Here is a 14,303-nt window from a genome sequence, read left to right on the forward strand (position 1 = left end):
TATTGAACATATTTATTTTAGTAAAATTTTCTTTATAATAAATTTGACACACATAGTGTCTCTGGTAAACTATGTGTTTCTCTGACTTTGTTTTATTCCCTCTCCAATCAACATATCGAAGCGCGGATATTATTTTTTACTTTTATGAAATATATTATTTGTTTGTAATTATTGAATGTATTTATCTTAGTAAAATTTTCTTTATAATAAATTTGACATATAGAGTGTCTCTGGTAAACTATGTATTTATCTGGCTTTATTTTATTCCTTCTCCAATCAACATATTTATTTGGCTTGTTGTTAAAATAAATGATTTTAGAACGCAACTGTTTACTTTGATATTTTGTTTAAACAATGTGACATATTTCTGTATTAATTGTGTTCAATTAAATATTTACATTGTAATTTAAATTTGTATACAAATCAACATATTTGTGTAGTTTGTTATTAAAAAAAATGATTTGAATCCAAATGTAAATACTCTTATAGTGATTTTTTCAGTTCATATAATTTTTTAAAATATATTTATTTCAACTGAACCAATTAATATTTTGTTAAATTGGCCCGTGAAATATATTTTTATACATCGATATTCAAAAGATCTGGTAACTAACGATACTCAAAAGATCTGGACCGAATCAGGTTATATGGTTATTTTTGTTACAAATATTCGAACCCGTTTTAGATACATTGGTTATTTAGATATTTTTAGGTTCCTATACATCAGAACCGAATTCATCCAGATCTAGAATGATCCAACTCAAAATCCACACATAAGTTTATAATATTCAAGCGGAACTTGGTTACCAAAAAAAAAGAATACCCGAAAAGAACAACATGTACCTAAATAGACAGATAATGTTCATGTCTAAATGATTATATAAATTAATAAAAAACTGTTTTATGTGTTTTGCTAAATTAAGTGAAATAGAAAGAGTTTTTTTATCAAGTAAAATAATTATATGGAGTGGAAAATTAAGTGACAATAAATGTAGGACATTTTAAGTATTTTGATTTAAGTTATTATTTTATTCACAAAACATATTTTTGAACTATGTTTTGGGGTACGTAATTTTCCACCGATTGTAACTAAAATAAAAATATTTTAGTAAAATAAAATAAACCAAATGTTTAATCATATGTAAAACCTAATTATTTAGTATTTTTGATTTTATAATTGGTACAAAGTTAATATTGATTAACTAATAAATAAAAATATGCACTATTATTATTATGGTAATATAATTAATGATGTAATTTATTATTAAGGTAATATAATTAATTAAATTGTTAAACTAAGTGAAATATGGAAACACAATTAATAGATACTACTATTCAAGTTTCAAAACACTCCATTTTTTATAGCTATAACCAAACACACCAAATTTTTTTATTAATCTTATCTAAGTATCCAAACGCACCGAATTTGTACTTCACCTTTAATAAGATAGATAGATAATACATAAAAGTAATTTATATATAATATTCATTCCGCGTAAGTGTACGGATCTTAACCTAGCATTCGATATTACCAAATCTAAACAATTTTTTCTATTTCGATTTGATTTCGTTTTTATTGGATTGAATACTCCGGACGTGTATCATAATATATATATATATTCCCAAAATTGGTAGATTTATTTACTTATAATGAAATATATATAAGGGATGTGTATCATAATGGATATTCTCAAAATTGGTAGATTTATTTACTTATAATGCATGTACCAATAATGGAATGTCCATAATAAGTGATTTTATTTGAGAATTGCTTTTCTTTCAAAAATAAAAAATCATAAAACTAAGAGAAAAAAAAACAACGTGTCAGTAAAACTCAACAAAGCCAGTGGTCAGTGCTTACAAGTGTCTTACACGCGCTTGCACATCGCGTAGATGCCTTTTCGTCGATATCACTGTCTCTCGATTTTAACAAATTTATTATTATTATTTTCTTTTTTAATTTCTCGATATTTTTTTCTTATAATAAAACGTTCCTCTTTTCAGTGTCCTCTCACTTTCTTTCGACGAAGGAACCTTCACTTTTCGATTTTTTTGATCGCTGCTGCTGCTTCGAAGAATCAATCAAAACCCTAGAAAGACGACAACGACGACAAACACGACTCGTTCTACTCTAACCATAACTCCAAACCAATCTCCAGATCGTGAAAACCAGAAAGAGATCGAGCTTAAACCAAAAGCGATGAAACCGGTTCAATCCTTACCAGTTCCGGTTAAGAACCCTTCCCGCCGCCGCGTAGACCTCCGCTTACCTCTCCCTCAGCGCGACGTCTCCCTCGCCGTCCCTCTCCCCCTCCCACCGACATCCTCCGGCTCCTCCTCCTCCTCCTCCGGTCCCTCCGCTCCTCCCTCCTCGAATCCGAAAAACTACTCAGATCTAGAGCGCGGGAACCGGATCGGGAGCGGAGCGGGCGGGACGGTGTACAAAGTGATCCACCGCCCGACCTCCCGCGTCTACGCGCTCAAGGTGATCTACGGTAACCACGAGGAGAACGTCCGCCGCCAGATCTGCCGCGAGATCGAGATCCTCCGTGACGTTAGCCACCCGAACATCGTCAGGTGCCACGAGATGTTCGACCAGAACGGCGAGATCCAGGTCCTCCTCGAGTTCATGGACGAAGGATCCCTCGAAGGCCGCCACGTGTCCAACGAGCGTGATTTAGCTAAACTCTCGTTTCAGATCTTGAACGGTTTGGCGTATCTCCACGGACGTCACATAGTCCACAGAGACATTAAGCCTTCTAATCTGCTTGTTAACAAGGCGGCTAACGTCAAGATTGCTGATTTTGGAGTGAGTAGGATCTTGGCTCAGACCATGGATCCTTGTAACTCCTCTGTAGGGACGATTGCGTACATGAGTCCTGAGAGGATTAATACTGATTTGAATCAGGGGAGGTATGACGGTTACGCTGGGGATATATGGAGCTTAGGTGTTAGCATTCTTGAGTTTTTCTTGGGGAGGTTTCCTTTCAATGTGAGTAGGCAAGGGGATTGGGCGAGTCTCATGTGTGCTATCTGTATGTCTCAGCCGCCAGAAGCTCCGGCGAGTGCTTCACCGGAGTTTCGGCATTTTATTTCGTGTTGCTTGCAGAGGGAGCCGGGGAGGAGGATGACGGCGAGTCAGCTTTTGAGGCATCCTTTTATACTTAGAGGTGCGAGTCAGGGGCAGAACAGGTCTCCTCAGAATCTGCATCAGCTCTTGCCTCCTCCTCGTCCTCTCTCTTCCTCTTCTTCTTCTTCTTCTGCTGCTTCGTCCCCAATGACGTAGTGATTACTGGTTCTTGGGTCAGTCTCCTCCTTTGTACTTTTGAGTTCTTGGTTTACTCTTGTTGTCCGATTTTTGCGTAAGCTTTGCGTAACTTTATCAAGAAGGGCAAAATGACTTTGCTTTTGTAATCCCAAACTGTAGCTTTGTTGAATTTTCATAAAATGGTTATGCCTTTTTCTTTTTTCTTTTGCAATTTATTATGCTTCTTCGGATTGCATCTTAAGCCTCGTTAAAAAATGTTGGTTTCTATCCATTTATTGGCCAGTGGCTTGATTGATCAGGGCTTAAGTTTTGTCTGATAATGTTCTACACTAAAGCTTTGATTAGACAAATCCCACTCATGTTTTGATTTTATGTTTCCCTCTGTTTTTCCACTTGTCTCTTCTTGAGATTCCAAATGGTATTCCCTAGTAGTTTTGTTTCACCAAGTAGTTCAGTAGGAGTAATACAATGTTATAAGAAATCAAACTTGCATCTCTTGACCATCGGTCCATCCGAACTTTTCTTGTTTTGCTTATCTTTTCTTGTTTCACCAAACTCAATTGCTAACTTTGCTCTCAGATCTTACCTCAATATCTTATCTCTTTCTTACTGTGAACACTTGTTGATTTTCTTGGAAACCACAACCTGTGTGATAAGCAAGACGAGATTTGACAACAAACGAACAAGAACTTCACCCGCAGCCTCTTCTTTCATTCTTTCGTTCTGTTCAATCACACAGAACAAATGAAGAAGATAAACGTGTAAGGTGCCAACAATGGACTAAAAACGGCACAATCAACATACTTCACTCGAGCTAGTGAACCACTATCTAATAAGGCCAATGGATGGACACGAGTGTGAATGATCTGCGCTCGTTTTCGGTGCTTAGTGCGTAAGAGAGCCAAAGACGAGTGTATAAAGAGAGCGAAACATCTTCGTACTGTGTTACTTGTTAATGCATATAAGAGCAAAAGACCGTACGAGGTTGAGTTTTAATCAGATTGAATATTTTAAATCAAAAAATATTTCTATTGGCAATAAGCAAAACAAAAAAAAAAGAATTCAAAAGTATATATAGTTCCCAGACAATACACAAAACTCAGGTTATTAGAGTGTCTTTATATACTCCTACATTAACAAATGTGAAAATAACACTGTCGATTCATGCGAGTGAAAATGATGATGAGGCCATCGCAGCTTCGCCAGACTCGTCACCGCCTCTGGAATGGAGATTCTCTCAGGTCTTTGCTGAACGAATGATGTAGATAAATATTTGAGATATTTTCAAATATTTATTATTTATTTATTATTATTTAGATAATTATTTTTGTGTTTTAGGGTTTTTATGGCTTTTTTTTATATATAATCGTTTAGGCTTAACTTTGTAAGTTTATGATTTGATTAATAAAGTTAAGAGTTTTCTCTTTTATCCTTGTTTTCGGTAGATCATTGGTGATCTCAACGAATTTAAGAAGACATTGATCTTAGGTATTCTTAGATTAAATAAAATCCTTGTGATTATCCTAGTTTTCCGGGTATTCTCAGAATCAACGGATCACTAATTCTATCTTTTAAGGCTTCTGCTACATCAACGAAGAAGTTCACGAAGTTTGTATCTGTTATGCTTTGTGGCTAGATTCCATTTTGTTGGTTTATTATGAGCGGTGAGGATGCTATTCTGAATTGTAGTTGAAACCCTTTAAACGGTAGCTTGTGTTTTCCGCTGCAGTTGATGTAACTTCAGCAAATCCAGTTTGATATCTCTGGTGACCACCTTGCTACTGGGGGACCGTGGAGGACGGGTTGTTCTTTTCGAGAGAACAGATGCCAAGAATGTAATATCTCTGCTCTTGCCAGTTGTAAGCGGTTTCTAAATGATGGGGAAAAAAAACTTTGACATTTTTGTTGAATGCTATGGATTAAAGAGCAGTGGAGCTAGAAGGGATCTTGAAGAAACAGATTATCAATTGAGTTTTGTTATAAACACAGAGTTTCAGAGTCACGATCCTGAGGTATTATGATTTGCGTACTCTGTTTTCCTATTCATATTCACCCATTTAGAATTCTATTCTACTTGCTTCCTTCCTCCCCTGTGGCCAGATTGTAAATGTTTTTGCTCCTAATGATTTATCTGTTAAAATCAGTGACGGCAGAAACATTTATTTCTGCTGATGATGATTTGCGAATAAAATATTTGGAATCTGGACATTATTAGCAATCAGAGTTTCAATATTGTTGATGTCAAGCCTGAGAAAATGGAAGATCTATCTGGTAAACGATGGGTTCCCTGTCCAATATGATCCGTGCATGTTATGGTGTGATATATCTTGTGTAACTACTACTACTGAATTCTTTTTTGTATCAGCAGAGTTTCAACCTACGGCATTGCAATATGTTAGCTTATAGCAGTTCTAAAGGGCTCAATCCATCTGATTGATTTGCGCCCAATCAGCTCTTTATGTTCCAAATTGTAAGTTTTTGACGACTGGCTATTATTCTGAAGATTTTTGTCTAGCAGCAAAAAGGCTTTAACGTTGCTTTATCGTTCTTCACTGACAGATCATTGCTTCAGTGTCATACATATCAAATTTGCAAAAGAAGGAATATAATATCTACTTAGTCGTGTGATTACATGACACTTAAAGGTTCCCATTCACCTTCATTGTTTCCATTGGCCTTAGGTATATGATAATGCCCTTCCTTAAAGCTGTCTAAGGTTTTGTGTTTTTGCATTTCAGTTATGGGATCTTTATGGTTATGGATATCTCTTCCAGTATTGGTAATAATTGGGACACGAAAAGAAGTTGTTAAGGAATTTGGATCGAATAAACTAGAGGCATATGAGAGAGAGGAAAGCCCATAGGGAAATAAATATCAGATTTTCCTTGGATAATTGGAAAGCACAAGGCCCATATATATTATATACTCCCTCTGTTTCGAATTACTTGTCATTTTCGAGTAGAATTTTCGTTTCAAAATAAGTGTCGTTTTCGGTTTTCAATGCAAAATTTATTGACAATATTCTCTACTCTATTTTTCTATTGGTTGTATATGGTTAGGTGTATTGGTAATAATATTTTTATTTTGAATATATATAAAATTAAATGTTTTAATCTGCAATTTCAGTCTCTGGCTTATAATTTCAATCTATAGGTAGATTGTTCTCTGGTTTGACGTTTTTTTTTGTTGCTATATAAATTTTTAGAAAAGTCGAAAAAAAATTATAAATTTTTAGAAAGGATGCCTTTCGCTAGGTACGAGGAGGCGCCTGGGACAGATAAAACAATGACGGTGTGGTGGGACATCAAAAGGTGTCCGATTCCCGAATATTATAATTCTCTTTTTGTGAGTAGGAGTATAGTATCTGTGTTGAGGAGGAAAAAATACCGTCTTCCTATCACCATCATTGCCTTTGGCAACCTAAAAGACATCCATGTTGAAGTTCTGCGAGCCTACTCTTCCACAGGCATCGTTATGAAACATGACCCCTTCTTTGAGTCTGCTTGTGCAGATGTCCTACTATGTACATGTATCTCCTCGACCATTATGAAGGAAATTAAAAATTCAACCCCAGTGTTGTTCATATCCAATCCCGAATATGCTTCTTACTTACGTTTCCATATGAAGGTTCGTGGATCAATGAGTGGTCGTAACATTCTTCTCGCATATGATTATGATCCTGGCTTTTTTCCTCCATATTTTAACTGGAAAGACTTACTTCAAGGTTTGTTTGTTTGTTTGTTTGTTTTGTCTGGTGGTTTTTGTTTGTTTTTTGTGTTTCTAAACTATGCAATGTTTGTTTCTTTCAGATGCAAAGATGGATTGTGCTGGGAAGAGAATTGAGGATGAGTTCAAAGGTGAACCTGGCGGTATTTTTGGGGAAGTATGCATCTCTTATTGCAAAGGCGGCGCGTTGAAGATGGTGATTTAACCACGCATCTCAGGAGTGAAACACATGAAATTGAAGTAAGCATTATCCTTCTTACTTCCTATTCTTATTTGGTTTTTGTATCACAAACCAAACTTTATTTGTCAACAGATGTTTGGGAAGACCGCTAAGACTCTATTTGACGGCAAGTTGAGCTTAGCGTACAAGTGGAGTGCTCACCGAAATATACCTCTAGAAAAAATGACTTACTTTCTGAAGGATCACCCAGAGGCAAGTTTATTTTTTCTTTTTTTTTTCCTTCGAAACAATGAATTTATTCTCTAAACTTTGAATTTGATTGAACTTTTGAATTTGATTTTGGTTGGTGAAGAATAAGAGAAAGTCTAAGGAGGGGAAGATATGATTACAACCTAATGAGCCTCTCTACCCAAGACTACCTTTTTATCATGTCTCTTTTTTATCATGTGTTTTTGCAACCTTTTATGTTCTATTCTATGTTTGGTGGACATTAAGTCCAATACACTGGATGTATTATTGGGGGGTTTTTTTTTTGGTTCTCTATGATGTTCCTGTCTTTCACTGTTTTTTCAGCTTCCTTTTATCACACGAAAATGTCTAACCCTTATGTTTAGAGATTTAGAGAAAATGTTGTTTTTGTCGTTTGTTTGTTTTTGATCTCTTAAGTTATGCATGTGTTATAGATCAGGCTGAGTTGTGTCTTCTAGAAAGCTTAGAAAAGCATCTATGGCGAGCCTCTTTTTGCGCCTTGGTTTTAAATAGCATATGGCGTCTCGTGTCATGGTGCAGTAAGGCGCCTTTGGATCAAACCTTCAAATGACTTTAGCGAGTAAAAAGGTTTTGATAAACTTACAAAATGCTTCCACTTAGAATTCAATTAAAGAACAACAAAACAAATTTGAAAACCAAAAAAAGTAATCAAATTAGTATTTTTGCTTTCCTAAAATGTCTCATTACACCGGTTTTAAGCCCTAGGCAGATGATATATTGTTTGAAATTCTAAAGTCTTAAGAATTAATATAAATAAATATTTGAATTTTAAGTTATTAGAGACAAAAAAATTATTTAAATTCTTACTAAATTACTTATAGTCCAAAATGTCACAACCCTGGTATTTTCTGTTATTAGACTATGATTCCATGTATAATCATTCCTCTCTCTTTATCCAGCAATATGTTCCTTGTGTTTGGTGTTTCCCCGGGAAATACTGAGACTGCAACCTTAGAAGCAAGCAGAGATCCAATGAGGTAAACTTGGTAAAAGATCTGAAGAGTTAGTGTGCCTGAACTTCTCTTTCTACTCAATCCTAATGAAATGGTATTGTTTGTTGTGGTTTATCATAGGAGACATGTTCCAGTTCTCTTGAATCCATTCAAAGCACTAAGCCGAGTTGTAAGTAGAGGTCAGTATCTCTCTCTATCATTTCTCATTTTATTAATTGGAACCAAATTAGTAGTAAATAATTGAAATGGTCAAAGCAGGATCAGAGAGTCCTGGACTTGATGGGAATAGCAATACTCTTGATTACACAACAAAGTTGCTGCATCTTGCTTGGCATCCAAAGGAGAATTCCATTGCTTGAGCTGCTGGAAATAGCTTGTACATGTACTATGCTTAACACCACACTCAGCAAAAAGAAAAGGTAGATAGAGAAGGCTCATTTTCTCTGCTCTAGGCTCTGTTTTTCTAGGTTCATTATGGTGCTTGATGGGAAGTGCTATATGCATCATCATCGTCATCATGTTGGACTACTTGAAAAAAATGGCAAAGGGAGAGACATGTAGTGAAAGCCAATCTTTGAAGCGTAGAAATTCACTTGTACACCTTGGAAAAATCCGATTAGAAGAGATCGTGATTTTAGTAAAGCTAATCTAGTATGATTTTTGGATTAGATATAGATTATATTTTACAATATTTTCTGGTCTTGGTGTCGTAATTATTGTATATTGATTCTTTTTGTTAGACTTGTTTCTCCTTTGCTAACTTATTAAAAATGAAATACATTTCATTTGCTAAAGTTAGTAAACCCTCCAAAGTAACACTTTGCAATTTCATTTATTAACGTTATTTTCTTTTAAAAAAATATTTTTGCTTTTAAAATTGTGAATATATAAAACGAATTGTTTCGGTTTTCCTCCTAAACAAATATTAATTTCTATATAAACATGTGTGGGAAAAAAATACATTCAGAACGAGGACAAAGATCAAATGGATCCTGAAATAAAGTCTGAATCGAAAAAAGAAACAGTCGCTCTCTTCCTCCTCTAGAGTTAAAAAAAGGTTCAAGCTTTCGTCTCCGGTCCGGTGCTTTTCCGGTACCGGAGGACTCACCCCCTCCTTTATCCCTTTCCTTTTTTCTCTTTTGCCTCCTTTCCCCCCGGTTCTTCCTAGGTCGAGATACTTGCTGTTCTGGATCGTAGGTGTCTCCGGAGTTTTCTGTGGCCAAAGGCGGCTCCTTTTTGGCGATTTGGAGGAGCGGTGAGGCTTAGAAAGGCCGTAGGGGAGGGTGGTCGGTTTTTAGGGCCGAGGAGAGCAACCTGGATCAATTTTTCATTTTTAGATCTACGTTTATCTCCTCACGGCGAAGGCGCGTGACCCAGTGGGAACCTTCTCCACCTCGGATCTACCGTCATGAGTGGCGGTGAGACATTCAGAGAAGGAGTACATCGGTCGGCAGAAGATGGTGTTGTTACCTCGGTCTCCTTGGACGGCGCGTTGTAGGTCTAGCTTCAAAGGAGGATTCTTCTGGAGAGGCGAAGCTTAGCACAGACACGCGGTGAAGCTCCACATCCCAGCGTCGGCGTTTGAGCAGGGCTCGGCGTGTTCGGCGGTGGAGTTCTCACGCCATTGGAAGCTATGAATGCTGTTCCGGTCCCGATGTAGTCGCCAAGGTCCGACTTTTCATTCCGGGATCCTCTCGGCTTTTGGCTAAGGAGCGGACACTTGACTTCGATAGTGACCGCTGTACATCAGGATGCGCCGAAAGGTGTTGAAGTATTGGGCTGGGCTTGTTATTCTGATATGTGGCTCTCAATGCTTGGTTTTGTTTTAAGGAACTGGTGTTACAGTCTATCACTCTCGGGCTCTCAGTGAGGTCGTCTCGTTGTGTCTTAGTAGAGGTTGAGAGGCGCATAATCGTGTAAACAACTGCCGAGAGTCTTAAGCTGAGTCTGATATGCGCCCTGGTGCTGGTACTGCTGGTTATTGGGCTGAATTCCTATCATTCGGGAACAACAGTTTGCTCTTGAATTGATCCTCAGACTTAGTTTTCAGCTCTACTTGGTATTGGTTGCGGTTATCGTAGTCTTTTTTAGGGAGAAACCTATCCTGAAACCCTCAGATATTTGGAGAGGAGTATGCGTCGATTTGGCGATGAAGTGGCTGGCCGATACAATTCTTCTGATCTCTAATCCAGCTGCAAAGTTTCTCAAATGGAAATCCTCTCTCAATAACGAGAAGATTCTCCATTTCGGTGTTGAAGCAATGACTGAGCCTAAAAGTTAAATTAATAGATCCATTTGCTATGTATTCTCTTAGAATTCTCATTATTGGTCTGTTGGCAAAGGATAGGTTTTGTAATTAGTGGTAGAATTGAACGGTGTAAGAGACGGTTCATTCCGAGTAGTGGGATGTTCTTGTTCTCGTAGTGGTGAAAAATGCAACATCGGATTGATTCGGGTAGCGTAGGATCCTTCTAAGTGTTCCTGGGTGATACTAGATCCCGGTGTTGTATGTGGGGTAAAAATCTTGTGAGGTTGTAATCCCGTTACCATGTTTTGGATAATGAAAAGTTGAAGTTGAGCCAAAAAAAAAAAAAAAATGGATCCTGAAATGGCCATGCGTTGCACTAAAGTCTACACGAATCAGATTCTCATATACATTTTGTCGTTCAAGAGAGAGACAGACCTACCACCTACCATAAATCGTAGCCGTAGCAGTGACGTCAGTAACGGTCAGCGATAACGGCAGCTTAACGTGAGGACAAAGATGGTCAAAAACTGGTTTCAGACACTTGTGCGGCTCCTGTTCAGTGTATCACAATCAGGGGCTCAAGTCTAATGATTCTTTTTTTTCTTGATAATGATTCTTTTTTATCCTCCCTTTCAAAGTAAAAGAGAACTTTGCTTGTTAAACACGCTATCTGTGTTTTTCCCTTGTCTGTTAGTGGGCCAAGACTCAAGTTGCATCATCCTCTGAGTTTGTGTGTATTGTTATTTTTACTCCTAAATTAATAAAAGTAAATACGGTATAATATATAATAAATTTTTGAAGAGAAAATATGATAATCCTATTTAGCAAAACTATACGGCCTCCATTCTTATTAGCCAAGTCAACAAGTCAATAGCAAAGTCCAACGCGTGAATTTTTTTCAATGAAAGGGATTGGATGAAAGGAAATTTCGAAGAAAGTTCGCTTTGTTCCTACTTCCTAAGTTCCTAACCAGTTTTCTTTTTGCCAAAAATAGTGATGTTTACCCCATAACCACAAGGTCCACAACAGTTAAACTCAGCTAAAAGTTTGTGCTCAAAGAAAACATTTATAATCACAATACATATCTTCACCATTTAATATAATGGTGCGAATGATTTTTGTTTTATATACATAAATATTTGGATTGATGGTAAAGTAAAAAAATAAATGTTCAGAATTAGAATAATAGAATTATATTTAATAAAAATCAAATGATAATAAAAATTAAATATCGGTTTGTTAACCAATCCGGTTTTATCCGAGTATATGGTTATATAAGAAGTGATATATTATTAAGTTATATTATTAATAATAAATGAATAATAACTGATTTCTAATGAGGGTCTATTTTTTAATAAATCACACATGAATTATGGTTGTAACTTCTGTTTTAATATATAAGATACGAAGAGATACATATATCAAATTAACAAAACCATGACTTTGAAAGTTAAAAATGAAAAATTAGTCGCAAACTTACATAAAAAGAGACAAAATAAAGACAAAAAAACATTAAGATCAACATAAATTGATTTAAGAAAATCTAGAAAGTGTAACATAAACGCATCTCTCTCTATATAAATAAACCCACCAAATATCTCCACTCCCCATCCCTCTTTCACACTACCCATCTTTTCTTTATAAGGTCCAAGACCGACGTCGAAACTACAGTAACCAAACCCCAAAAAATGCAGGAGGATCTGACGTCAGCAGCGGCGTATTACCACCACCAATCGTTGATCATGGCAACGGCTAAGCAGCAGCAGCAGCAGCAACCGGGTTTACCGGAGCAAGAGCAGCTAAACTGCCCTCGCTGTGACTCACCCAACACCAAGTTCTGTTACTACAACAACTACAACCTGTTACAGCCACGTCACTTTTGCAAAAGCTGCCGTCGTTACTGGACCAAAGGCGGTTCCCTCCGTAACATCCCCGTCGGCGGCGGTTCTCGCAAGAACAGCAGTAAACGATCCTCTGTCGGATCGTCCTCTTCTTCTTCGGCTCCGTCGAGCAGCAGTCCCAAGAGTAAAACCGTCTCTCTTTTCGACCAAGAGAGGAGTGTCATGGGGAGTTCGGAAATGGATCCGACCCGGATGTTATACGGGTTGCCCGTTGGAGATCCGACTGGTGGGAGTTTCAGCTCGCTGCTGGCTTCGAATATGCAGCAGATAAGAGGGGTTAACTACCAAACCGGGTCGGGTTGGTATCCGGGTATGGAGTTGGGTTTGGGTTTTCGGATAAGTGATGATGATACAGTGGAGAAGAACTGAAGAATATGAAGGGTAATTTGGTAAATTTCGCATAGATGTATAGGATTTTTAGTCTTGGCGTAGTCAATATAAACGACAAATGATGTCGGCCCATTTAAGTAATATATATATTCTCTTATTTTTCTTTCATTTCCTGATTGGCTCTTGTGTGCGTTATATGATTATATGTTTAATGAAATTATAGCATGCGCCTGATAAACATTTTTTTTTGTTTTACGATTCGATCTGATTAATGCTGTCATCGGTTAGATATCTAATAAATGTGTCATTGTTATTTGCAGAAACCCAACTTCAATTTTCTCTATGAAATATGTTATTAATTTCTCTTGAATATATTAGTCCAATCAAATTCTAATTCAAAAAAAAAAATCAAATTCTATGGGAAATTCTAATGGTACGGGTTTATGTGTGCTTCAAGAATTTATTTTGATTTTCTGATGTGATATATTACGTCAATTTTTTGTTATCGTTTTGATAAATTTGATTAATAAATAAAAGAAGTTTCAGACCGAAAAGAAACTATTGGTCATCATTGAAGCTGAGAGAGTCGACATATTACTTATTGAAAAAGATCCACGCGTTTACACATGACGATCACAAAATCTATCCATAGATAGTCATTGATCACTCTCTTTTTTTTTTTTGTCCGTCTTGAAAATTTTATTAAACAAAGACAAATCTAAAAAGGAAAGCCCATCCGAAACATACAGAGCCCAAAGATCCAACGTACAACTAAGCCCGAAAAGGCAGAAAAAACAATGGGTCTACAAGCCCAATTAACCGAACGGCGCCAACCAACACCACGCGTCCAAGAACGATGCAAAGCAATCCACGTGTCCTGCATCTCCGACGAACGAAACACGCGTCATCGTCGTCACATCGAAACCGAGAAGACGCCGGTGAAGACTTCCGGTCACCGGTTCCCGTCATCCACTGGATCCAATCGGAGAACTCCTGTTTCCGTCAACATGCCGACGACAACCCACCACCAACAACAATATTGGAGATATAGGGTCCTCTCGGCCAATCATCCCGGCTAAAGACCACCGTTAAATGAACGGCGCTTCACCGGACCACCTCGTTGGCATGCGGCGAACCCGCATCCAACTTCATCATCACCACCCCTTCCACCGGAGAGCCTCATCGAGAAGAATGGAGATCGCATCCTGGAAGCGGGTCTTGGAGGATACCAGGGAACCACCGAGAGCCGGCCGTCAACACCAAAAAGAAAGTGGCGACGCCAGAAGCAGAGCCGGACGACCACCATAGGAGAGCGCGCCGCCGGAGACCAAAAGTCGGATCACCACCGATCCGAGATAAGTACTACGCTATATACTAGAGATAAAAAAACAAGAATCCGGACCGACGGTGGCTAAAGGAGCCCACT

At 37.5% G+C, this 14,303-nt stretch overlaps 2 protein-coding genes and 1 long non-coding RNA gene across 3 annotated transcripts; all 3 read left to right on the top strand.

Annotated features, from left to right (window-relative positions):
- Window positions 1-1,994: 1,994 nt before the first annotated feature.
- Window positions 1,995-3,466, top strand: LOC108837494 (mitogen-activated protein kinase kinase 4). Its single transcript, XM_018610532.2, has one exon. It carries the CDS (start codon window positions 2,201-2,203, stop codon window positions 3,284-3,286), a length of 1,086 nt encoding a protein of 361 aa, XP_018466034.2. The 5' UTR covers window positions 1,995-2,200; the 3' UTR covers window positions 3,287-3,466.
- Window positions 3,467-4,715: 1,249 nt separating this feature from the next.
- LOC130498870 (uncharacterized) lies at window positions 4,716-5,533 on the top strand. Its single transcript, XR_008937867.1, has 3 exons — window positions 4,716-5,103; window positions 5,194-5,280; window positions 5,413-5,533. It is a non-coding gene; the product is annotated as an uncharacterized LOC130498870 (long non-coding RNA).
- Window positions 5,534-12,219: 6,686 nt separating this feature from the next.
- LOC108820652 (dof zinc finger protein DOF1.7) lies at window positions 12,220-13,135 on the top strand. The gene has a single exon (XM_018593644.2). It carries the CDS (start codon window positions 12,335-12,337, stop codon window positions 12,914-12,916), a length of 582 nt encoding a protein of 193 aa, XP_018449146.2. The 5' UTR covers window positions 12,220-12,334; the 3' UTR covers window positions 12,917-13,135.
- The last annotated feature ends 1,168 nt before the right edge of the window (window positions 13,136-14,303 follow it).

The sequence above is a fragment of the Raphanus sativus genome, chromosome 8, assembly GCF_000801105.2.
Source record: "Raphanus sativus cultivar WK10039 chromosome 8, ASM80110v3, whole genome shotgun sequence".
NCBI lineage: Eukaryota > Viridiplantae > Streptophyta > Magnoliopsida > Brassicales > Brassicaceae > Raphanus > Raphanus sativus.

Excerpts from the sequence above, each read along its gene's own strand:
- LOC108837494 (XM_018610532.2), top strand. The coding sequence starts at position 2,201 with ATGAAACCGGTTCAATCCTTACCAGTTCCGGTTAAGAACCCTTCCCGC.
- LOC108820652 (XM_018593644.2), top strand. The coding sequence starts at position 12,335 with ATGCAGGAGGATCTGACGTCAGCAGCGGCGTATTACCACCACCAATCG.